We start from the raw sequence: 26,493 nt of genomic DNA, 5'->3' as shown, positions 1-26,493 counted from the left end.
TGTTAGTTTCGCTGGAAAACAGCCACGCCCATTTGTTTATTCCCTGCCTCTGGCTGCTTTCAAGCTACTGTGGCAGAGTTGAGTACTTGCCACAGAGACCTTATGGCCTGCAAAACCTGAAGTGTTTCCTATGTGACCCTTTACGGAAGTCTGCAGACCCCTGCAGAAAGCTCGTTGACGACCTAGTAGTCACTGGTTTTGAGATCCTGCTCCTCCTCTTTACCGTCTTTCGTTTGTTTCCTTTGGTTTACGGTATACAGTGTGGTATTTCTTACATTGGTTTCTCCCTTCTCTGTGTCTCCTCTTCCTCCTCCTCTTCCTCTTTCATCTTTCTTCATGTTGTCATCTGGTTAGCCAGCACCCTCTCCCCATTGGAGCTGGGATCCCCCTTCCTTCTGCTTATCTTGTCCATTATTGCCGCCGTCATGCTCAGCACTATTGAGAAATGTGCTTTTGGAAATTCTGTATGCTAGATGGGGGTTTTCTCTCTCCACTCACCAAAATGGGCTCAACAGATATTTGGCACTTATGAACTGTTTGGGACTGGACCACACAGGATTGTGTTTGTGGGTGTGAGGAGGAGTGTTCCATGGGCTCAGGACCCTGCCTAAAGGGAATGCTTGGTGGGTTATCATTTTAGGGGTGTGTTGTACCAGGAGATGTAGAACAAGAGACATACGATGGGAAGCATAAGGGAAGGTACAGTTCAGGTAGAAAAGTCAGCAGCTCATTGAGAGACAGCAAAATTATTTAAGTGTGAGACCAGTACTGACTGTGTGTGCCCCAACACTCAGATGTTGAAGGGAGGGAGTTGTGGATTGAAATGCCAACTCTCCACATAGCAACTTATAATATGTTAGTAAGACAAGGCTGAGTTTATTGTTCGCCAGTGTAAGAGAGAACACCACCTCCACAGGGCACTGGCTGCGTCTCCAAGCCGGAAAGGCAAGGTCAGAATTTATCGAGAACTGGGAGTTTGGTTTACAATGTGGAGACTTGATTAGGATTAAGATTAAGAATCAAGATTTAATAGTTCAGGATTAGTGAAAACAACAAGGCAAGGATTTTGAGGCAAGAGATTCAAAGACTTTTAGAGGACAGAGTGTTGATGGTTTTCATGAAAGAGTGGGTGGATGTTTGGGGAAGTTCCATCATCAAACCATTTCTGGGATGGAGTCTCCTGGAAAATTAAAATAATGCTCATGAGAGTAGCAGAAGAGGATGGTGAAGCCATGTTAATGCAGACAGTAACCGCCGTGTGCGTGTGTGTGCGCGTGCGCACGTGTGGATGTGCACGTGTGTGTGTGTGGTTTTGGTTTAAAGATGCTTGAAGCACAGCTTTTAAGCTTAGGTGAGGACATAGGCCAAGTGAAAAAGTGCCTACATTAACCAAGGACCGATCCCCTGACCCAGAGGGGAACTTAGCAGGGACCCAGGAATTCCAGCAGACTGAGGAGAAATGCCAAACCAAAGCCATCTTGTATGTGGCATTGGTCTCCTTCCAAGCCAGACAGATTGAGTTCCTGAAGGCACTGGGGCACTGGTTGAGGCTCTGCCATCAAGGCCAGCATCTTTGGTTACTTGAAGGTTAGGAATCTGTGTTTAGGAGCTGCTTTATACTGAGCTTTTGGAGAGTAATGGAGGAGTGACTGAACTTGTCAAATCTGTGGACACCTAACCCATCAGGACCAGACTTTTCAGTGCCTGTAAAACCTGTGCCAGGGCTTACAGCTCAGAAAAGTTAGAAGCAGTCAAGACGAATAAGGCCCTTATCTTCTTGCTGTCTCTTGCAGTCCTCGCTGTAGCCAGTTTTAAACTTGTTGAGCTAGATACCATTGGGTTTTGATCATTGTTTCAGCTTTTTTGACTTGTTTTACCTCTTTCTGATGCTGTTAACATTAACTCCTATGATTTGATTTTGTAATGTGTGTGTCATGGTTTATACTGTATGAAACAGGCCAGAGAATTTTTATTCACTCTCTGAGAAGTTTCTTATCTGTGAAGTTCAGCTTGACCTCCATTTCCTCTCTATTACACCCTCAAGACTTGATATATTCAGGTGGTTGTATCTCTGAAATTAAATAATTTGGGGCTGTGTTTTTGTGCCAGTGTTACAACATTATGATATCCTGATTGTAGAAGCCAAATGCCCGAAAGGAATGAAATTTGTGCTTTTGTTTGTTTTTAAACAATCATGGATGGTTAATGTTGGTATGCCTTGGAAGAAGTGTTTGGGGTTACAATTTGAAACTTCATCATTTACGTAAGTGGTTGAACGTTTTCGTAAAGGCTGGAAGCTGTAGGTGGATTGGAATGCCAGTTGTTGATGGTTGGGCTTTGCTTCTTTGTTGATAAGCCAGTAGGCACCTTAAAGGGGAGAAGGAGCCCTCTTTAAGAATTTGCTGGCCGGGCGCAGTGGCTCACATCTATAATCCCAGACTTTGGGAGGCCAAGGTGGGCGGATCACCTGGGGTCGGGAGTTCAATACCAGCCTGACCAACATGGTGAAATCCCGTCTCTATTAAAAATACAAAAAAAATTAGCCTGGCGGTGCGGCACATGCCTGTTATCCCAGCTACTCAGGGAGGCTGAACCCAGGAGGCAGAGGTTGCAGCAAGCCAAGATTGCGCCATTGCACTCCAGCCTGGGCAACAAGAGTGAAACTCCATCTCATCTTACCTGTGCCCTTAATGAAAATGAGAGAGAAATGGCGTAGCTAAAACTTGTTCTTTGGACATCTGATGAAGAGTCTTCATCAGTGCCTCTCAGTCTTAGCGAATGTTAGAGCAGTAGTAATTGTCACGCACAGCTCCAGGGCTAGAAATCCTACATTTATTTCAGGGTTCAATCAACTTCTTCTGGATTATGATGAAGCTAATGTAAAGTGAAGATTGGCATCGGTTGTGTCATAAAAGACTGGAGTTCTGTTTCAGATCTCATGGAAAAAGAGAAGAAAATGAATTTATATATATATATATATATATATAAATAATTGCACTTTAGTTTCTAGGGTACATGTGAAGAACATGCAGGATTGTTGCATAGGTACATACATGGCACGTGGTTTGCTGCCTCCATCCCCCTGTCACTTATATCTGGCATTTCTCCCCATGTTATCCCTCCCCAACCTCCATACCCCTTGCTATTCCTCCCCTATTCCCCCCCAACAGACCCCAGTGTGTGACGCTCCCCTCCCTGTGTGCATGTGTTCTAATTGTTCCAACACCTGCCTATGAGTGAGAACATGCGGTGTTTGGTTTTCTGTTCTTGTGTCAGTTTACTGAGAATGATGGTCTCCAGGTTCATCCATGTCCCTACAAAGGACATGAACTCATCATTTTTTATGGCTGCATAGTATTCCATGGTGTATATGTGCCACATTTTCCTTGTCCAGTCTATCATTGATGGGCATTCGGGTTGATTCCAGGTCTTTGCTATTGTAAACAGTGCTGCAGTGAACATATGTATGCATGTTTCTGTATAATAGAATGATTTATGATCCTTTGTATACATACCCAGTAATGGGATTGCTGGGTCAAATGGAATTTCTATGTCCAGGTCCCTGAGGAATCGCCACACTGTCTTCCACAATGGTTGAACTAATTACACTCCCACCAATAGTGTAAAAGTGTTCCTATTTCTCCACATCCTCTCCAGCATCTGTTGTCTCCAGATTTTTTAATGATCGCCCTTCTAACTGGTGTGAGATGGTATCTCAATGTGGTTTTGATTTGCACTTCTCTAATGACCAGTGATGATGAACATTTTTTCATATGTTTGTTGGCCTCATAAATGTCTTCTTTTGAAAACTGTCTGTTTATGTCTTTTGCCCACTTTCAAATGGGTTTGTTTGTTTGTTTTCTTGTAAATCTGTTTGAGGTCTTTGTAGATTCTGGATATTAGCCCTTTGTCAGATGGATAGATTGTAAACATTTTTTCCCATTCTGTTGGTTGCTGGTTCACTCTAATGATTGTTTCTTTTGCTGTACAGAAGCTCTGGAGTTTAATTAGATCCCATTTGTCTGTTTTGGCTTGTGTTGCCAATGCTTTTGGTGTTTTAGTCATTAAGTCTTTGCCTATGCCGGTGTTCTGAATGGTGTTGCCTAGGTTTTCTTCTAGGGTTTTTATGGTATTAGGCCTTATGTTTAAGTCTTTAATCCATCTGGAGTTAATTTTAGTGTAAGGTGTCAGAAAGGGGTCCAGTTTCCACATGTGGCTAGCCAGTTTTCCCAACACCATTTATTAAACAGGGAATCCTTTCCCCATTGCTTGTTTTTGTCAGGTTTGTCAAAGATCAGATGGTTGTAGATGTATGGCGTTGCCTCCGATGCCTCTGTTCTGTTCCATTGGTCTATATCTCTGTTTTGGTACCAGTATCATGCTGTTTTGATTACTGTAGCCTTGCAGTATCGTTTGAAGTCAGGTAGTGGGATGCTTCCAGCTTTGTTCTTTTTGCTAGAATTGACTTGGCTATGCCGTCTCTCTTTTGGTTCCATATGAAGTTTAAGGTGATTTTTTCCAGTTCTATGAAGAGGGTCATAGGTATCTTGATGGGTATAGCATTGAATCTATAAATTACTTTGGGCAGTATGGCCATTTTCACAATATTGATTCTTCTTAACTGTAAGCATGGAATGTTTTTCCAACTGTTTGTGTCCTCTCTCATTTCCTTGAACAGTGGTTTGTAGTTCTTGAAGAAGTCCTTTACATCCTTTGTTAGTTGTATTCCTAGGTATTTTATTCTCTTTGTAGCAATTGTGAACGGCAGTTCATTCTTGATTTGGCTCTCTTTAAGTCTGTTATTGGTGTATAGGAATGCTTGTGATTTCTGCACACTGATTTTGTATCCTGAGACTTTGCTGAAGTTGCTTACCAGTTTAAGAAGATTTTGGGCTGAGACAATGGGGTCTTCTAAGTATACAGTCATGTCATCTGCAAATAGTTTGACTTTCTCCTTTCCTAATTGAATACCCTTTATTTTTTTTTCTTGCCTGATTGCTCTGGCTAGAACTTCCAGTACTATATTGAATAGGAGTGGTGAGAGAGGGCACCCTTGTCTAGTGCCAGATTTCAAAGGGAATGCTTCCAGTTTTTGCCCATTCAGTATGATATTAGCTGTGGGTTTGTCGTAAATAGCTTTTATTATTTTGAGATATATTCCATTGATACCTAGTTATTGAGAGTTTTTAGCATAAAGGACTGTTGAATTTTGTTGAAGGTCTCTGCATCTATTGAGATAATCATGTGGTTTTTGTCTTTGGCTCTGTTTATGTGGTGAATTACGTTGATAGACTTGTGTATATTGAACCAGCCTTGCATCCTGGGATGAAGGCTACTTGATCGTGATGGATAAGCTTTTTGATGTGCTGTTGCAGTTGGTTTGCCAGTATTTTATTGAAGATTTTTGCATCTATGTTCATCATGGATATTGACCTGAAGTTTTTATTTTTTGTTGAGTCTCTGCTGGGTTTTGGTATCAGGATGATGTTGGTCTCATAAAATGATTTGGGAAGGATTCCCTCTTTTTGGATTGTTTGGAATAGTTTCAGATGGAGTGGTACCAGCTCCTCTTTGTGTGTCTGGTGGAATTCAGCTGTGAACCTATCTGCACCTGGGCCTTTTCTGGTTCATAGACTATTAATTGCTGCCTCAATTTCTGCGCTTGTTATTGGTCTATTCAGGATTTTGACTTCTTCCTGGTTTAGGCTTGGGAGGGTGCAAGTTTCCAGGAATTTATCTATTTCTTCAAGGTTTAGTGGTTTGTGTGCATAGAGTTGTTTGTAGTAATCTCTGATGGTGGTTTGTATTTCTGTGGAATCGGTGGTGATATCCCCTTTATTACTTTTTATTGCATCTATTTGATTCTTCTCTCTTTTCTTTTTTATTAATCTGGGTAGTGGTCTATTTTGTTGATCTTTTCAAAAAACCACCTTCTGGATTTATTGATTTTTTGAAAGATTTTTTGTGTCTCTATCTCTTTCAGTTCTGCTCTGGTCTTAGTTATTTCTTGTCTTCTGCTTGCTTTTGAGTTTTTTTCATCTTGCTCCTCTAGTTCTTTCAATTTTGATGATAGGGTGTCCATTTTAGATCTTTCCTTGCTTCTCATGTGGGCATTTATTGGTATAAATTTTTCTCTAGACACTTCTTCAAATGTGTCCCAGAGATTCTGGTATGTTGTGTCTTCGTTCTCGTTGGTTTCAAAGAACATTTTTATTTCTGCCTTCATTTCGTTGTTCATGTAGTCAACATTCAACTGTTTGTTCAGTTTCCATGAAGTTGTACGGTTCTGAGTTAGTTTCTTAATCATGAGTTCCAATTTTATTGCACTGTAGTCTGAGAGACTGTTATAATTTCTGTTCTTTTGCATTTGCTGAGGAGTGATTTACTTCCAATTATGTGGTCAGTTTTAGAGTAGGTGTGATGTGGTGCTGAGAAGAATGTATATTCTGTGGATATGGGGTGGAGAGTTCTGTAGATGTCTATTAGGTTTTTGGTCCAGATCTCAGTTCAAGTCCTGGATATCCTTGTTAATTTTCTGTCTCATCTATTTGTCTAATACTGACAGTGGAGTGTTAAAGTCTCCCACTATTATTGTGTGGGAGTCTAAGTCTCTTCGTAGGTCATTAAGAACTTGTTTTATGTGTCTGGGTGCTCCTGTATTGGGCGCGTTTAGCTCCTATATTTAGGATCGTTAGCTCTTCTTGTTGCATTGATCCTTTTACCATTATGTAATGCCCTTCTTAGTCTCTTTTGATCTTTGTTGGTTTAAAGTCTGTTATATCAGAGAGTAGGATTGCAAATCCTGCTTTTTTTTTTCCTCTCCATTTGCTTGGTAAATCTTCCTCCATCCCTTTATTTTGAGCCTATGTATGTCCTTGCAAGTGAGATGGGTTTCCTGGATACTGCACACCGATGGTTTTCGACTTTTTGTCCAATTTGCCAGTCTATTTCTTTTGATTGGGACATTTATCCCATTTACATTTAAGGTTAATATTGGTATGTGTGAATTTGATTCTGCCATTTTGATGCTAGCTGGTTGTTTTGCCCATTAGTTGATGCAGTTTCTTCATTAGGTTGATGCTTTTTACCATTTGGTACATTTTTGGAGTGGCTGGTACTGGTTGTTCCTTTCTATGTTTAGTGCTGCTTTCAGGAGCTCTTGTAAGTCAGGCCTGGTGGTGATGAAATCTCTCAGCAATTGCTTGTTTGTAAAGGATTTTATTTCTCCTTTGCTTATGAAGCTTAGTTTGGCTGGATATGAAATTCTGGGTTGAAAGTTCTTTTCTTTAAGGATGTTGAATATTGGTCCCCACACTCTTCTGGTTTGTAGAGTTTCTGCTGAGAGATCTGCTGTGAGTCTGATGGGCTTCCCTTTGTGGGTGACCCGACCTTTCTCTGTGGCTGCCCTTAGCATTTTTTCCTTCATTTCAACCCTGGTAAATCTGACGATTATGTGCCTTGGGGTTGCTCTTCTTGAATATCTCTGTGGTGTTCTCTGTATTTCCTGTACTTGAATATTGGTCTGCCTTGCTGGATTGGGGAAGTTCTCCTGGATAATATCCTGAAGAGTGTTTTCCAGCTTGGATTCATTCTCTGTCACATTCAGTACATCTATCAAATGCAGATTAGGTCTTTTCACATAATCCCATATTTCTTGGAGGCTTTGTTCATTTCTTTTCACTCTTTTTTTCTCTAATCTTGACTTCTTTTATTTCATTGAGTTATCTTCAGTCTCTGATATCTTTTCTTTTGCTTGGTTGATTGAGCTATTGAAACTTGTGTATGCTTCATGAAGGACTCATGTTGTGTTTTTCAGCTCCATTAAGTCATTTATATTCTTCTCTAAGCTGTTTATTCTCATTAACATTTCATCTAACCTTTTTTCAAGGTTCTTAGTTTCTTTGCATTAGGTTAGACATGTTCTTTTAGCTCAGAAAAGTTTGTTATTACCCACCTTCTAAAGCCTGTTTCTATCAATTCATCAGACTCATTCTCCATCCAACTTTGTTCCTCTGCTGGTGATAAGTTTTGATCCCTTGGAGGAGTAGAGGTATTCTGGTTTTGGGTGTTTTCATCCTTTTTGCACTGGTTTCTTCCCATCTTTATGGTTTTATCTACTTGTGGTCTTTATAGTTGGTGACTTTTGGATGGGGTCTCTGAGTGGGCATCCTTTTTGTTTATGATGAAGTTATTTCTTTCTGTTTTTTAGTTTTCCTTCTAATAGGCCCCTCTGCTGTAGGACTGCTGGAGGTCCACTCCAGACCCTGCTTACCTGGGGATCACCCGTGGCAGCTGCAGAACAGTAAGGGTTGCTGTTAGTTTCTTCTTCTGTTATCTTTTCCCAGAAGGATACCAACCACATGTCAGTCTGAGCTCTCCTTTACGAGCTAACTCTTTGGATGTACAGGAGTCAGGAAGCTGCTTGAGGAGACAGTCTGTCCCTTATAGGAGCTCAAGTGCTGACCTGTGAGCTCCATTGTTCTGTTCAGAGCTACTGGGCAGGTACATTTAAGTCTGGGGCAGCAGAACTCATAACCACTTTTCTCTCTAGGTGCTCTGTCCTGGGAAGGTGGGGCTTTATTTATAAGTCCCTGATGTGCTGTTGCCTTTTTTCAGAGCTGCGCTGCCCAGCAAGGAAGTAGCCTAGTCGCAGTCTGCCAGCAGAGGCATTGCTGAGCTGCCATGGGCTCTGCCCAGCCACTGTTTGAACTTCCTTATGGTTTTGTTTATAGAGGTATAGTTAGAACTGCCTCGGTAATGGCAGTCGGCCTCGGTAGTGGTGGACTGCCTCAGTAATGGCCGGCGCCCTTCCCCCAACAGAGCTGGACTGTCCCTTGTCCAGCTGCGCTTGCTGTGAAACTCTCATTGCAGAGTGTTTCAGATTGCTGGTCTTTGTGGGGGTGGGACCTGCCGAGCCAGATCACCTGGTTACCTGTTTCAGCTCCCTTTTTTTCAGTTGAATGGGCGGCTCTGTATCCCAGACATCCCAGGTGCCAGTTGAAACAGCCGCTCAGATTTCTGCGAGTTTTTGTGCGGAGACCCGCTGCACCAGCTGAAACAGCCGTGCTGGAGACTTGTGGTGCTTTTCAGCCCAGGAATCCCCTGGTCTGTGGGCAGTCATAACTCGTTTGGAAATGTGGTGGTCACTCACCCTCTGCGTTGTTCTCACTGGGAACTGCATTCCAGAGCTGTTCCTATTTGGCCATCTTCAAGAAAATGAATCTTTAGGAGGTATCTACTATGTGCCAGTCACTGTCAAGCTTGTATTATTTTTAGCATTCAGTTTCCCAAGAAAGAAGTCAAAAGCCATGAGATGCCTGGTTATTGATGTGTCTCTAGCCAAGGGTTGCTCAAGGGGCACTGTTAGCATTTTAATCAGCAAAGATCTTTGTTGTACAGGACTGTGCCTGACTCAAGAGACATTTAGTGCTCCTGGGCCCCATGCTTTCCGGTCCACAGTTCTTCCACAGTTACTGTAGCTGCCAAACCCACCCCACTGCCTTCAAAGACTACTCCCCCTTGCTATTGGCAATAGGCTCTCAGTAAATACTGATGAATGATTTTTATTTTATTTTGTTTTATGTTGTTTTTTTGAGACAGAGTCTTACTCTGTCACCCAGGCTGGAGCATAGTGATGTGGTCACAGCTCACTGCAGCCCCCACCCCCTGGGCTCAAGGGATCAGCCTCCTGGGTAGCTGGGACCACAGGTGCGTCACCATGCCTTGCTAAATTTTTTTTGTTTTATTTTGGTAGGGATGGGGTTTCATTACGTTGGCGAGGCTGGTCGCAAACTCCTGGCCTCAATTGATATGCTCGCCTTGGCCTCCCAAAGGGCTGGGATTACAGGTATGAGTCCCCATGCCTGGCCTGAATGCTTTTTAGAGAGCCAATGTGTGGATTCCATCTCTGAGCATGTGCATCTGTTGGAATAGAGAAAAGTATCCTTTAAGCTAGTTTTGTACTTTTATTACCTGAGATTTTCATAATACCTTATGTTTATGAAATAATATTTTATGTAATTAGAATATAGTTCTTTTCGTTGATTAAAAATCAGTGTATACCATATAGTTTATGGCTTGATTTTAGTCACCTTTTTGCTTAAGCATTATGACATCATTCATTATAAAAACATAATGTATCAGGTTTCATCATTACATTTTCTTCTTTCTTTTCAATACATTTTCTAAGAGAGGATTTTATGGTAGGAATTTACAGAAATGCTGACTACAAATAGCTCAAAATCCATTTCTCCCTAACTGTTAGCATTTATACATATAAACGTCAGAGAATACATAGACATTTTATCTTGTTTGAAGTTAAATTTAACTAGTTGGCAGTATTTCTTGGCAAACTGATAATGGAGGTATTATCTGTTACTAAATCTTCAGCCATTTTATGTTCAAGTATTCTGTAGCCTGTATGTCATAAATGGACTCTCTTGCACTTCAGTGAGACGTGTGAAACTGGAATTCATTTATTCATTCATTCATTCAATAGGTATCAATGATAGGCACGTGAGACTGGAATTCATTCATTCATTCATTCATTCATTCAATAGGTGGGTATTTACAGTACTTGGGATACATCAGTGAACAACACAGATCATGATTCCTGCTTGCACACTAGCATCAATGAATATAATAATGACAAGATCAGTTGGAAGGAGGTAAATGCTGTGGAGAGTAATAAGGTTGGTAAGGAAGATAGCCATGTCTGGGGTTGGGCTGGAGATGTGATCTTTAAGGAAGTGGTTGGGGAAGATTTCTCAAAAAGATGACTTTATTTTTTTATTTTGTTGTTTGTTTGTTTGTTTATTTTAGAGATGGGGTCAAGCTCTGTTGTTACCCAGGCTGGAGTACAGTGGCTGTTCACAGGTGCAATCCCACTACTGATCGGCACTGGAGTTCTGACCTGCTCCGTTTCCAACCTGGGCTGGTTCACCCTTCCTTAGGCAACCTGGTGGTCCCCCATTCCTGGGAGGTCACCATATTGCAGCCGAACTTAGTGCGGACACCTGGTCGGCATAATGCCCTACAGCCCAGGACTCCTAGACTCCTAGACTCAAGCAATCCTCCCACCTCAGCCTCCCAAGTAGCTGGGACTACAGGCATGCCCCACTGCGCCCGGCTGTTTTATTGTTTTTTGAGACTGAGTCTCACTGTCACCCAGGCTGGAGCAAAGTGGTGTCATCTCGCTCACTGCAACCTCTGCTTTCCAGATTCAAACGCTTCTCCTGCCTTGGCTTCTGAGTGACTGGGATAACAGGCAGGTGCCACCACGCCCAGCTAATTTGTGTGTGTGTGTGTCTTTTAAGGCATAGTTTTGTTCTTGTTGCCCAGGCTGGAGTGCAATGATGAGACCTTGGCTCACTGCAACCTCTGCCTCCTGGGTTGAAGTGACTCTCCTGCCTCAGCCTCCTGAGTAGCTAAGATTATAGGTGTGCCCACCACCACACCCAGGTAATTTTTGTGTTTTTAGTAGATAGGGTTTCACCATGGTGGCTAGGCTGATCTTGAACTCCTGACCTCAGGTGATCCACCCAGACGTCTCAGCCTCCCAAAGTGCTGGGATTACAGGTATGAGCCATGGCATTTGGCTGAAAAGGTGACTTTTAGACAAAGACTTGAAGAAGAAATGAGTACTTACTGAGCTCCCCTTATTTCTAGGCACTGTTTTAGCAGCCAGAATGGCTGAGTAGAACCTCTGTAATCTGCAAAAACAATTTGCATGGCCAGATTATGGATGTGCACATGAAGATGAGAATGCTCAAACCATGCCTGTGGAACCTGTCTATTAACATTCATCTTTTTCTTTTTTAAAAAAAAAAAATCATTTTGAGGTAATCGCCAATAGCAGGTATTTGTTTCAAAAGGGAAGAGAAAAAAGGCTGAGCCTGGAATGATCTTTGTGTCCACGTTCAGCGGGCCTTACAGAATTATTGCTTCTTCCCACTGGTGACGTCATGGTGACATCACGGTGACAAGGTTCCTCCAGGGATGACAGTGACAGAGCGGGAGATGTTGCTTCACATAAGGACAGCTGTTGTGGAGAAGCTTAAAAACAGTACATCAGAGAACAGGAATTTACTCTGCTTCTGATGCTAGCAGGCTCTGTGACCTTGGGCGGGTTGCCTGAACTCCTCCCCTTCTTAGACCGGCTAATTATTTGTTAGACATGGTACCTAAGCACTTGATGTACATCATCCTGTTTAATGAGATAAGTCATAAAACATGAGGGGGGTGAACTTCACAAGATAGCCATTAAAGTCCCTTTCTAGCTGTTGTGTTCCTTCCTTTTTGATAGTTCAAAGATGCAATTAGACTACTGTTTGTCTTATGATAAGCTTATGAATTGAAGCCAGGCCACAAGATACGATTATTTGTCATAGCTTAAGCCGTGGAGTAGGGCTGGGTCTAGAATTGGTGGTTTTTCTCTTCCTGACGTCTCTTATGGTGTTAAGAAGGCCGTGTCCTGTTTAGCAGCTTTTTTTTTTTTTTTTGGCAAATGAGCGAAGGGGGTTCATCACTGGTTTCATTGTTATCACCTTTGTACAAACACCAGCCTCAGATTTCCCTTGCATTTCATGGACTCGGAATAGGACTACCAACGAGCTAGATTGGAGCGGGAGGAAACCTTGCTCGGAGGGAAACCGCAGTGAGTCTGCTGTCTCAGATAAGCTCCCACAGTGAAAGAACCCCAAAGGTGGTTGCAAGGTCTGCTTTATTCGTTACTGACTTACCTCCAGATCTGTAAAATGATAGACCCAGATGGTCCTGACGGCTCCTTTTAGCTCTAAAGTTCAAACATTCTCGTGATTAGAGTGCCTTTGGATAAATTTTCCTAGACAGGTTTCACCCAGGACTGAGTATTTATCAAAAGACTAATGTGCACCAAACGCTCTGAGCTGACTCACTGAGTTTTACCCACTGCCGTGGCTTGACTACCAGCTCGCCACCCTGTTGAAGGAAGAGCTTCTGCCCCTCACCTCCTAACTGTCTTCTTGTTTTGTAGATGATGAACCAGGTGGAAGGGCAACAGAAGAACCTTGTGCACGCCATCGAGTCCCTGCCAGGTTCTGGCCCCCTCACTGCCTTGGACCAAGACCTGCTCCTCCTGAAAGCTACCTCTGCTGCCACCCTTAGCTGCCTTGGCGAGTGCCTCAATTTGTTACAGCAGAGCGTGCACCAGGCGGGTCAGCCCAGCCACAAACCAGGAGCCTCAGGTAAGACCCTGAGGGGTTTGTCCATGTTTGGGATGAGTACACTGTGTGTGTGTGTCTCCCATTGTCTTTCATCCATCCATCCTTACATCCGCTTGTTTCTACTGAGCCTTCTAAACTCTCCTCTTTGGGATCTATTTTTATTTTACAAGTTACAAATGTAACATTTTATGAAAAATGTAACTCTGCATTCATCCTTCCTGCCCTTCCTCTCTACTGTTTGGGATCTATTTTTGTTGTACAAGTTACAAATGTAACATTTCGTGAAGAATGTAACTAACATATTTACATAAATACTGTGGGACACCTTTCAGACTTTCTGGCATCACATTATAAGTCTCGATCCATTCCTGATGTTTGCACTCAGCATTCTGTTTTTAAGCTCCACTGGCATGCAGCATCTGGTTCGTTATTTCTGTGCTGTGGGGCTACCCCCTTACACCCAGCCACACTTGGATGCAGACACGCACACGCCTCCAGCTCTCTGCCCCACTCACCTTGCTGCAGTAAATATCCTCCTGCCTGTCCCCTTATGAGGATACCTCTGGGATACATGCTAGGAGTATTTCTAGCTCTTAATCAAGAAACCAGAGATAATAGTGTACTCCCCTGAGATGCCTCAATCCTTTTAGAAGAGGGTTTAATCAATGAGCATATATAAAGATATTGGTGAAGATTATGATGAAGGTAAAAAGAGCTTGAGATTTGTATGTCACATAATTATGACATATTAGAAGTAATAGGATAACAGAAGCCTTATGGTGCTTTGTTGCCCAGAGGTCACTTAATTAGTGAAGGAATGAGGCAACGTAGGTGACGGGAAGTAAAGCCAGGCTGTGAGTGATGGTCTTTGTATGTCATGCTTTCCCCAGCTGCCCTTTGCCCTCGTTCTGCTGAACTGTAAAAGGGACAGTTGGTTTTTCCGAGGAGATTGTGTGGGGGTAATGTGGTTTTCTTTTTGTGAAACCACCATCATTTACTTGGCCTTTGCTGCATGTTTTCTGAAATCTTTACAGAGTAGGTATCATTATGCCCGTTGTTCAGATGATATGCTGGGGCACAGAACGATTAAACAACTTGCCCAAGGCCACCTGGCTAAGTGGCAGAATGAGGGCAGAACCGGACTCTTTCTGCTGTGGTAGGTGTCTTCCCAGCGTGAGGTTCTTCGTTCAATCCAGAACGCAGTGGGCTCAGTCTCCCAAACTGAGGCTGGGAACCGTGTCTTGCGAGCATTATAGTTCTTTCAGAGCAGATGTATATATGTTTTTTTAAAAATAATTTTAGCCGGGCGCAGTGGCTCATACATGTAATCCCAGCACTTTGGGAGGCCTAGGAGGGTGGATCATGAGGTCAGGAGTTCATGACCAGCCTGGCCAACATAGTGAAACCCTGTCTCTGCTAAAAATACACACACACACACACACACACACACACACACACACACGCACTAGCTGGGCATGGTGGCAGGCACCTGTAGTCCCAGCTACTTGGGAGGTTGAGGCAGGAGAATCCCTTGAACCGGGGAGGTGGAGGTTCCAGTGAGCCGAGATCGCACCACTACACTCCAGCCTGGGTGACAGAGTGCAACTCCGACACACACACACACACACACAGGCTGGGCACTGAGGCTCACACCTATAATCCCACCCCTTTGGGAGGCCAAGGCAAGGTGGATCACAAGGTCAGAAGTTCAAGACGAGCCTGGCCAGCATGGTGAAACCCCATCTATACTAAAAATACAAAAAAGTAGCCTGGCATGGTGTTGTGCGCCTGTAGTCCCAGCTGCTTGGGAGGCTGAGGCAGGAGAACTGCTTGAACCTAGCAGGCAGAGGTTGCAGTGAGCCAAGACTATGCTATTGCACGCCAGCCTGGGCAACAGAGAGAGACTCCGTCTCTAAATAAATAAATAAAATTTTAGACTTCAGAAAAGTTGCAAGAATACTACGAAAAATGCCCTATATCCCTCTTCAAATTCCCCAAACAGTAACATAATGATATTTCCTTCATCTTTTCCCTATATCATGTATTATAATTTTCTAACCATTTAAGAGTAAGTTGCAGACGTGAAGTCCCTTCACTATTAAATACTTCAGTGTGTATTTCCTTAAAAAAAAAAAAAAAAAAAAAAAAAAAAAGTCCTCTACTGATCCAGGAAGAAAAAAAAAAAAGAACACTCGCCTCTAAAGACAGCACAATGACCAAAATCAGTAAATTAACAAGAGTACAGTCTGCTTTCCTTTGCATCCCACTGATAACCTTTCTAGCAAAATAAAAAAATGTGGGTGCGGAATCCAGTCTAGGAGATTTGTGCGTATTCAAGCATGGAGCAAAGGCACCCAAACCTGCTTTTCTACTTTTCCTCTTCCTTCTCAGTTTGAAGAATGAATCTCAAATGCAGAAGCTCAGTGAGGCTTTTTGACATTTTCTCATCTGGAAGGCAGCTCAGTGATCCCCACTGAGGCCTGGGCACAAATTTGGAGTGAGACTGGAGACTTCTCAAAGTGTCTGTGTCTCTTTTGCCCTGTATTGTAACTTGTAGCCTCTGCAGTGTAATAGGCTCATTCCAAGAATCTTTTGCTAGTAAATACAAGCTTGAATCATTTTCTTATTCCTAAAATCAATCCCTCTGAAAAAAAATATTTCTTCAGGGCTTCCTAGAAAATTCCCGCCCCCCTCACCCCCCAATTTTCACTGGACCTCTGGCATTTTTAAGGGCCTGGAGGAGCAAAGTTCAAATGGATGCATTTCAGAGGTGGGGACAGGTTGAAATGGAAATTATTTGGAAAAGGAGAGACCAAGAAGTATCCCTGAAATCATGTCACATCAGGTGCTACCTCCTTCATGTCCTCCCAGTGCTGTCTCCACCACCATCAACTCACTTGCCCACTCTCCTCCTTCTTCTTTTTGTTTTTTTCTTGCTCTGTCACCCAGGCTGGAGGGCAATGGCGTGATCTCAGCTCACTGCAATCTTCGTTTCCTGGGTTCAAATGATTCTCCTGCCTCAGCCTCCCAAGTAGCTAAGATCATAGATGCCCGCCACCACACCCAGCTAAATTTTGTATTTTTAGTAGAAATGGACTTTCACCATGTTGGCCAGGCTGGTCTTGAACTCCTGACTTCAGGTGCTCCACCTGCCTCAGCCTCCCAAAGTGCTGGGATGACAGGTATGAGCCACCACACCTGACTGAAGTTTTAAAACAACCTACCACGTATCTTAAATCTATGCTATGCATTGGGGGAAATGGAATTACTTCTTGCAAGAAAAACATCATAGTTGCCTGTGGTTAAAATAGAATTCCAGAATCTCAAGCTAGTGGGATAAGAGAATAGAGACTATGATGGCCTTGAGAATGCTGCCACAGAATGTTTATTTAGACACTTGGGGCTCTCAGGGTTGATAATTGCTATAGCAGCTGCCTGACACACACTGATAAAAATATAATGGTTATGTCTAAGAAGTGCCAGGTTGGGCTGATGGAAATCAAAATCTCATTAAAGTGAACTGTCATGGTTTCATTTCAGTGTTCAATGGGCAGGAAGGCCCGTCTTACCTGAAGCATGCCAAATACCCACACAGATTGTTCTTGCCTGATGGCTCTTTGCCTTCTGAGCCTTACACTGTTTTTTTTTTTCTTTTTTCCTTTTTTCCCTTTTCTGAATAAGAAATGATTTTTGGTCCTGGGCATTTCATCGTGTATAGCATTTCTTTTTTTAGACGGAGTTTCGCTCGTTACCCAGGCTGGAGTGCAATGGCACGATCTCGGCTCACTGCAACCTCTGCCTCCTGGGTTCAGGCAATTCTCCTGCCTCAGCCTCCTGAGTAGCTGGGATTACAGGCACGTGCCACCATGCCCAGGTGATTTTCTGTATTTTTTTTTTTTTAGTAGAGACGGGGTTTCACTGTGTTGACCAGGATGGTCTCAATCTCTTGACCTTGTGATCCACCCGCCTCGGCCTCCCAAAGTGCTGGCATTACAGGTGTGAGCCAGCGCTCCTGGCCGGTGTATAGCATTTCATTGCATCTTCTGGGATGTATGTTTGCTTCGGAGCCTTTGTGTCCAAATGCTGCTCATTGATGTTGTTTTTGTTGCAAACATGCTGAGCAACTGGACTGAAATCCGAGAATGCTTTACTATTCGTCTGCCTCCCACCTACTCATTTGCTCTCCCAGACCTGTTTCTGATGTTATTATGTCCAAGATATACTGGGTCTAAAGTGCTTCACTTAACTTCCATTTGTGGAGAGGTGTGTAATTAAAATTCATAAAGTCATTTGGCCAAATGCGGTGGCTCACGCCTGAAATTCCAGCACTTTGGGAGGCCGAGGGGGATGGATCACTTGAGGTCAGGAATTTGACCAGCCTGACCAACATGGAGAAAACCTGTCTCTACTAAAATTACAAAAATTATCAGCTTGTGGTGACATGTACCTTTAATTAGCTACTCAGGAGGCTGAGACAGGAGAATTGCTTGAACCCTGGAGGCAGAGGTTGCAGTGAGCTGAGATGGTGCCACTACACTCCAGCCTGAGTGACAGAGGAAGACTCCATCTTAAAAAAAAAAAAAAAAAAAAAGTAATTTGGCTTTTTGGTCAAGTCTTAAATTATGTAGCTCTTTTACCATTCCCGGTGGCTCCTAAATCTGCTTCAGTTGATGGACTAGGGACTGGGTGCCTGCTTTCTCCAGCCTAGATGTTTGCCTTCCCCGTGAGCAGAGCCACGCTCAGGACTAGAAAGGGTTGTGCTCCTTGGGAGCCTGGGCTTCAGGTGGGTTTCAAGTGTGGGAGAGGAACTGGGCCTGGAAAGTGATTGGAGGGTACCGAGGACTCTGCCCTCCATGCAGAGTTGGTTTGTTATTTGCTTGCAAGCCTTAACCCAGGTAACATGGTCTGAGTTCCGGGCAGACACCTCTAACCGGACAAGCCCATTCTAGTGCCAGGTAGCTGCCAGAACAAGTGACAGTGGAGCCTTGGCAGACTGTGCTAGATGACACAGGTGCCCCTGAACATAAATGAGGACAAAAGATCAAGAGAATATATCTGAGAGAGGAAGGACTGGAGCAGAATTTAGTATACTTTCCTTAACTCCTCCTTCCAATTACTCTTCATTAAGATTTGTGGGAGTGTCGATAAATAAGCCAATTGCATTGGTCTTCCCATTTTGGGGTTTAGTCAAAAGGACAAATAAGTGAGACTGTTATAAGGACCCTTGGCTCTTCTGGCTCTTTACCTTCTTGCTTTTGCGGTGTTTTACGTTTTTCCAGAGACCTCTTCAGACTCGCATTTTTCATCTCTTTTCCACCATGTAGGGATTTCCTTTGCTTTCTCAGTCTCCTGTACTTTCTTTCCTGACACCTGCTGCTTTTGGTGAAAATTCGCCTCACAGTCACCTTCCTTTATTTTATGATTAAAAGCTAAGATAGGAATATGATAATTCAGGGAATAGGTATATGAGTCCATTTTCACAAGACTGGGCAATTTACAAAAGAAAGGGGTTTCTTGGACTCACAGTTCCACATGGCTGAGGAGGCCTCACAATCACCATGGAAGGCAAGAAGAAGCAAGCCACAGCTTATAGGGACAGCAGCAGGCAAAGAGAGAGCTTGCGCAGTGAAACTCCCGTTTTTAAAACCATCAGATCTCGCGAGACACATTCACCATCACGAGAACAGCATGGGAAAAGACCTACCCTCATGATTCAATCTTACCCCACCGGGTCTCTCCCACAACACATGAGAATTATGGGAGCTACAAGATGAAATTTGGGTGGGGACACAGAGTCAAACCATATTAATAGGATATCAGGAAAAGAGGAAAAACTAGCATTGCAGAATATTTCAGATAAGTGGGTTTTTTTCCTTCCAAATGTCTAAACAGAGTTTTTGAATGCCAACTTCTCCCTAAAAAAAGCAGTTAGATACCAAGGCCCTAGCTTTCCACTGGGAATATGTCTTATGCTTTCAAGTGAGAATTCATTCTTATTGTGAATTTCAATCTTACTCTGTTTCAGAAAACCCTTTTATGTTTACTGAACCTGGGAAGCATGAATTCACTGTTACAGGAAGAAGAAAGACCTTCCGGGGGCCCTCACCTATGACTGGCCGCTGGGCAGAGGCCTTGTGTCTCTCAACACTCTAAGCAAGGCTTAAACTAAGGCCAAGGATAGATTAAGACAATTCCACACTCAAACCTTTGCCCTTAAAACTGCCGTTTTTCTCTTAGTCTCCTTCTGCTTTTTGTTTTTATTTCCATACTGCTTTTTATGTTTTCTGTTTTGCTATACGGGTTATATTTCTTTTATTCTTCTTTAGTATTTTGGGAAGGAAATATGACATGTATATATAAATTCTAGTAGTGGTTATATTAAGTTTTTCATAAGCATTCTTTTCTTTTTGAGACGGAGTTTCGCTCTTGTTACCCAGGCTGGAGTGCAATGGCGTGATCTCAGCTCACCGCAGCCTCCGCCTCCTGGGTTCAGGCAATTCTCCTGCCTCAGCTTCCCGAGTAGCTGGGATTACAGGCACATGCCACCATGCCCTGCTAATTTTTTGTATTTTTAGTAGAGACGGGGTTTCACCATGTTGAGCAGGATGGTCTCCATCTCTTGACCTTGTGATCCATCCGCCTCAGCCTCCCAAAGTGCTGGGATTACAGGTGTGAGCCACTGCGCCCGGCCTTTTCTTTTCTTTTTAAGATACAGAGTCTCACTGTGTAGCCCAGGCTGGATTGCAGTGGCTCTTCACAGGCACAGTCATAGTGTACTATAGCCTTGAACCTCTGGGCTCAAGCAGTCCTCCTGCCTCAGCCTCCTGAAGAGCTGGGACTACAGGTGTGTGCCCCCACACCCAGCTTTACAAGCATTCTTTAACCTGTTTTTTTTTTTTTGGTAGTCATCAAAGGGATGATGCAATACTTTTTGAAACTTTTCTTTTATGATGAAGACAGGGCATACTTTAACTTCCTCTGCCCCCTAGTCTGCTTTACAATTTTTGCTGCTATGATATGTGGGCTATTGTTATTCATATATATTTTTTTTTTTCTGAGACGGAGTTTCGCTTGTTACCCAGGCTGGAGTGCAATGGTGCGATCTCGGCTCACTGCAACCTCCGCCTCCTGGGTTCAAGCAGTTCTCCTGCCTCAGCCTCCTGAGTAGCTGGGATTACAGGCACGCGCCACCATGTCCAGCTAACTTTTTATATTTTTAGTAGAGATGGTGTTTCACCGTTGATATTGACCAGGATGGTCTCAATCTCTTGACCTCGTGATCCACCCGCCTCGGCCTCCCAAAATGCTGGGATTACAGGCTTGAGCCACCGCGCCTGGCCCTGTTATTAATATTTTAATATTAGTATAATACTTAGATAATGTATGATAATGACTAATTATCTTTTGAAATAATATGTGACTTTAATATTCAGTTACATAGCCATGCTTACAAATATTATTCATAGCCTGTTCCGGAGCTAGGACCAGGATGAGATGAAAGAGGCACTTGCCTTGAGTGCAAAATTCCAAAGGGTGCCAAAAGTTTCAGTGGTTAAGATAAACAATGTGTTAGTGCAGTATCTTTAACTAAAATTAATTCAAAAACAATTGTTAATGAACAAAATGTCAAAAGTTTACATAAAGTCAGTGTCTTAGCTTGGGCTCCTATTTTTCAAAAATGGTAGACTGGGTTACTTAAAGAACAAAAATTTATTTCTCACAGTTTTGGAGACAGGAAACCTTAAGATCAAGATTCCAGCCTGGGGCCAAAAGTTTCTGGTGAGGGCTCTTTTTCTCGGCTTGCCGGCAGCCGTCTTCTTGCTGTGTCCAGACATGGCATTTCCCTGGTGTGTGAGCTTGGAGGGCAGCCGAGCTCTGGTCTTTCTTCCTCTTCTTTCAGGGACACTAATCCAATTGGATCAGGACTCTACATTATTTATGTAATTTAACTTGTTTCTTGATACTTCCTTATATTTTATACCTGAGGTGAATGTCTGTCTTGCCTGATCATCGACCCAGCCCTGCTCAGCTCTGTTTAACTGAGTTCATTGCTTACCACCAGTTTTTTTTATTTTTTATTTTTTATATTTTACTTCTCCATTTCTTGAGTTAATTCTTTAATGCATACATTGGTAAATGTTTTCCAGTTGTTTTTCCTGCAAGAAGGTAGAATCATTTCTGAGTCTCCACAGTGCTGCTGAGAGGGCACATGGTGCAGGGTATAAGAGTTTGGGCTATGGAGCTCAGCTCATGGGTTTTAATCTGGATTCTGCCACTGAAGTTCTTAATGCCTTTGTTTCTTCATCAAGTAGGCACGGTAGTAATATGTATGTGCCTCATGGGTCACCATTAGGATTATGGATAGGTAGTATGTACAGTGGTACCTGGCACCTAGCAAGAGCTCAATAAATGTTGGCCATCCTTAGGGGAAAGACATTTGGCTGGGGATGAATGCTGTCCCCCAGCTCCCCAACCCACTCCAAATCCGTCGGTTTCTATTTGCATTCTTCTGTTTGCCTTTTCATCTTTTTGCATTTAACGTTGTTACAAAATTCAAGACTGATTTTTTTCCCCCTTTAAGGCAGGTCTAATTTTTCTGCTTCCGTGATTGGAAAATTTTTCTCTTGATTTTTGTTATTCAAAAATGTTGCCAAACTTCGTAAACTAGGGATTCATGACACTGTTCTCTCTACTTTTGTGTTTGGAATGTCAGTAATAAAAAGCCTAAGAAAGTATTGCCAAGCTGCGTGTAAACGTGCATTTCTTCTCATTGATTTTGCTGGAGTGTGGTGGCTCCTTTCGGCAGCCCCCACAGCTCTCTGTTTAGCCCAGGACGTGTATCTGTACTTACATTTTTGTCTATCCACTGATCTGATCTCTCTCCTTCAGGAACATGGATCCTTTATCTCTTGGATCTCTGTTGTGCATTTTCTCTATTATCTTGTTTTTTTTTTTTTTTTTTGAGATGGAGTCTTGCTCTGTTGCCCAGGCTGGAGTGCAGTGGTGCAATCTCGGCTCACTGCAACCTCCACCTCCCTGGTTCAAGCAATTCTTGTGTTTCAGCCTCCCGAGTAGCTGGGATTACAGGTGTGTGCCACCATCCCTGGCTAATTTTTGTATTTTTAGTAGAGATGGGGTTTCACCATGTTGGCCAGGCTGGTCTTGAACTCCTCTCTTTTAGTATATGTGCTGTTGAAGCGAGCACAGGTCTTGAACTCTTGACGTCAGGTGATCCACCCGCTTTGGCCCCCAAAATGTTGGGATTACAGGCATGAGCCACTGCACCTGGCCTTTCTCTGTTACCTTCTGCCTCATGATTGTCTCATCTGTGTCTTCTGCAACTGCTGATTGGTGGAGCCTCCTTGTCTCAATACATTACTTATTGGATTTTCCGTAGTGTTGATTCCACTATTTCTTATTTTCAGCTTTACTTTTAATTCTACTAATGTTGGTTTAGTTTCTCATAATAATTTCCTGATCCATCCATCTCTCTTTTCACCTTAGCCTGTTTTCTTCTTCTCGTTTTCTGTTCTTGTTTCCTAGAGGGTACTTTATCCTATATTTATGTGCTGAAGAAACACCTTATGTTAGAAATTTTATGTATGTTCTTCCTTTTAGCCTTCTTGAGAATATTTGTTTCCTAAGCTCTGTACAGTTCATTTTATTCACTCCATGTAAGAATATTTTTGCCTTTATATCCAAATAAGACAGGTTTGTCCAACCTCCTAAACCCATAATCTTTTTTTTTCTTTTTTCTTTTTCTTTCTTTTTTTTTTTGAGATGGAGTCTCCCTCTGTAGCCCAGGCTGGAGTGCAATGGTGCGATCTCAGCTCACTGCAACCTCCGCCTCCTGGGTCCTGGTTCAAGCAGTTCTCCTATCTCAGCCTCCCAAGGAGCTGAGATTACAGGCATGAGCCACCATGCCCAGCTAATTTTTGTATTTTTTAGTAGAGACGGGGTTTCACCTTGTTGGCCAGTCTGGTCTTGAACTCCTGACCTTGTGATCTGCCCTCCTCGGCCTCCCAAAGTGCTGGGATTACAGGCGTGAGCCACCGCACCCGGTCCATGATCATTTTTTTAAAATGAGATGGGCGTCTCTCTTGTGCACTGGCTCTTTGATATTCTGAATCCATAGGGTACACAGAGAGCAGTGTTCCCCAGCATGCATTGCAACCTTTCCTTGTCCTGTCCTGGTCTTTGTCTATTGCAGGATACAGTGTACCTCTGCCAGTTTAGATTCTACTTCTTGCCCTGTTGTGCCCTGGATTGCCATATCTGGATAATGTTGGGATAGAGGGAAGGGAGAGACAGAGTTGAGGTATGGGAGGAATGGAGGGAACATTGTCCTGATTGCCTAGGCAAGCAGATCTCTTTTCTTTCCCCTAGTGTTTGTTTAAAGACAGGGTCTTAGTGTGTTGTGTAGGCTGGAGTGCAGCAGGACGATCACGGCTTACTGCAGCCTCAAACTCCTGGGCTGGTGTGATCTTCCCACCTCAGCTTTCCAAGTAGCTGGGACTACAGGCTTGTACCACCATGCCTGGCTATTTTGTTAATTTTTTGTAGATACAGGGTCTCACTATGTTGCCCAAACTTCTTTATCTTTTAAAAGATTTCCTAACTGTTCCACAGGATGTTTACTGCTTGTGTAGTAAGTTTTTTTAAATAGCACTCCTATATTTATGGAACAAGCGCTTTGTATTTTAGATCTGAATCCAGTTTGAGGTTTTCTGAGGCAGGAATTGGTCGGTAGGAAAGGCAAGGGGTATCTGCCCATGTCTCTTAGAGCAGATTCTAGTGTCTTGAATCCAGGGTTGGTTTTCGTAGTCCCGCTCCATCTGCTTTATTATTTGTGGACATTTCTCTCATGTTCTGGTGTTAGTGCATCTTTAACCTTTGCTTTTAGTGTTGTGAGTTTTTGTCTTTTGAAAACTGACATGAAGTGCTGCTATATGGATGCTCTTTTTGCCATTAGGAAAAAATTAGAGTTATATACACGTAACGTACAATGCACCATCTTGATCATTTTATCTGTACATCTCAATAGTGTTACTTACATTCACACTGTTGTACAACCAGTCTCTTTTCAACTTGCAAAACTGGAGCTCAAGCACCAACCCCATTCCCTCCCATCCACTCCCCAGCCCCTGGCAACCACCAGTCTATTCTCTTTCTTTTGGCCATTTTAAAATTTTTTAATTTTTAGGAGGCTATGTCATGCACTCTTCTTAATGTTTTCTGTCTCTGATTTATTCCGCACATTCATATTGAGTGTGCACTCTTTGGTAGACCATGTTCGAGGTTCTGGGGACACAGCAGTGAGCAAGGGCATATTGTTCTTGTCCTCAAGTAGCCGACATTCCAGGGAGGAAAGACAGTAGATAGGTATATGACTGAGCTAATGAATTCAGTTAGTGCTAAGTCCGGTGAAGATGGCAGATGGTGGTGTGACAGAGAGTGCCTTTCGGGTAGTTTTGGCCAGGGAGGTCCCAGAAGGCCTCTCTGAGCAAGCGATGTTTTGGCTGACTCCTGGATCTCCACAAGAGACCTCCTCCCCTGATATAGAAGGACCAGAGGAACAGCCCTCTGGGAAGAAGGAACAGCATGCACAAACATTCTAAGACTGTCTTGAACTTGGCTCATTTGAGAAATGGAAAAAATACTGATGTGACTTAAGTGTACTAAGCAATGGGGAGAAGAGAACAAGATGAGGCTGGACAGGCCATAGAGCAACGCCAGGCAGCCTAGATGTTGTTCCAATTGCAATGAGAAGCCACTTGGGGCCTTTGTTAATTTATTTATTTTGAAGCAGGGTCTCGCATTGTCACACAGGCTGGAGGACAGTGGTGCAATCATGGCTCACTGTAGCCTCGACCTCCTGGGCTCAATCAGTCCTACCACTTTAGCCTCTCGAATGGCTGGGGCTATAGGTACATGTCATCCTGCCCAGCTAATTTTTGTATTTTCTGTAGAGACAAGCTTTTGCCATGTTGCCCAGGCCAGTCTCAAACTCCTGGGCTCAAGCGACTCATCTGCCTTGCCCTCCCGAAGTGCTGGAATTACAGGTGTAAGCCACTGTATCTGGCCCACTTGAGGTTTTTAACAGCAGAGTTATGTGACCTAACACTTGACATTAAAAAAGAAAGATTTTTGCATAAAAATACACTTGCGTTGGATAATATTGCACACAGCAATACACATGCGTATGAGCACAGCCTCTTCATCTGCCTCTGTCCACCAGATCCCCTGGGAATACCTCAGGGAAGTTTGGAATACCTGTAGACTTTGCTTTGAGTAATTCTAAAGAAAAGGCTGACACGTAGTATTGCTTTATGGATGGGGCATCTGAGACCCTGAAATGTTGAATTTTAGTTCATGAGTCATTATCTAGGCTGATTTTTCTTTATCATTTATTCTTGTTCTTAGACTTAGAGCAGAATCTCCAGGGTGTCAGTCAGCTGAGCTTGAGACTTAGCTATTGTTTTCTGTTACCTGTTTTGGAGACAGGTTTCACATTGTCACCCAGGCTGGAGTGCAGTGGCATGATTTCAGCCCACTGCAGCCTTGACCTCCTGGGCTCAATGGATCCTCCCACCTCAGCTTCCTGAGCAGCTGAGACTACTGGCTAATTTTTATATTTTTTGTAGAGATGGGGTTTTGCCTTTTTGCTTGGGTTGATCTCCAACTCCCGGGCTCAAGCGATCCTCCTGCCTCAGCCTCCCAAAGTGCTGGGATTACCGGTATGAGCCGCTGTGCCCAACTGAGACCTATTTATTCTAATGGTAGAATTGCTATGGGGTAAAGAAATCCACCTCTGGTTACTCCTGTTTCTATTAGCAGGTGTATAAAATATTCTACAATAATATATGACCCTTGAAAAAAATACTAAGGTCTCCCCCGTCCCCCAGGAGTTGGTGGAGGATTCAAAACATGGTTTTTAGTTTGCCAGATTGGTATTTGTGAAAGTGTTTCTTGTTAGAATGGAATGAGTACTTGCGTCCTTGGTGATGGGGCTTCCTGACATCTGCCACACAAGCCACATCTGAGGGCAGGGGTGGCATCGTGTGCTCACACTGCAGGCATCTTTTCTGAGCCATGGCCATTGTGACACTTGGAATTCAAACCACATTTTGAGCAGCCTATTTTTGATAGACTGACCTTTTTTTTTTTTTTTTTGAGATGAAGTCTTGCTCTGTCACCAGGCTGGAGTGCAGTGGCGTGATCTCGGCTCACTGCAACCTCTGCCTCCTGGATTCAAGCAATTCCCCAGCCTCAGCCTCCCAATTAAGTGGAA

The 26,493-nt window shown here is 43.2% G+C and overlaps 1 protein-coding gene across 4 annotated transcripts in view; it reads left to right on the top strand.

Annotated features, from left to right (window-relative positions):
- The window catches only part of OSBPL10 (oxysterol binding protein like 10), a 332,750-nt gene that overhangs the window by 231,908 nt on the left and 74,349 nt on the right, over positions 1-26,493 (top strand). For all 4 annotated transcript variants that reach the window (XM_054246920.2, XM_002759684.7, XM_078354487.1 and 1 more), the window contains one exon: positions 13,013-13,223. In XM_054246920.2, coding sequence (XP_054102895.2) covers positions 13,013-13,223 — 211 coding nt within the window. The remainder of the gene's footprint in view (positions 1-13,012; positions 13,224-26,493) is intronic.

This window comes from Callithrix jacchus, chromosome 17, assembly GCF_049354715.1.
Source record: "Callithrix jacchus isolate 240 chromosome 17, calJac240_pri, whole genome shotgun sequence".
Classification (NCBI taxonomy): Eukaryota; Metazoa; Chordata; class Mammalia; order Primates; family Cebidae; genus Callithrix; species Callithrix jacchus.
This window is presented reverse-complemented; position numbering and strand designations above follow the sequence as displayed.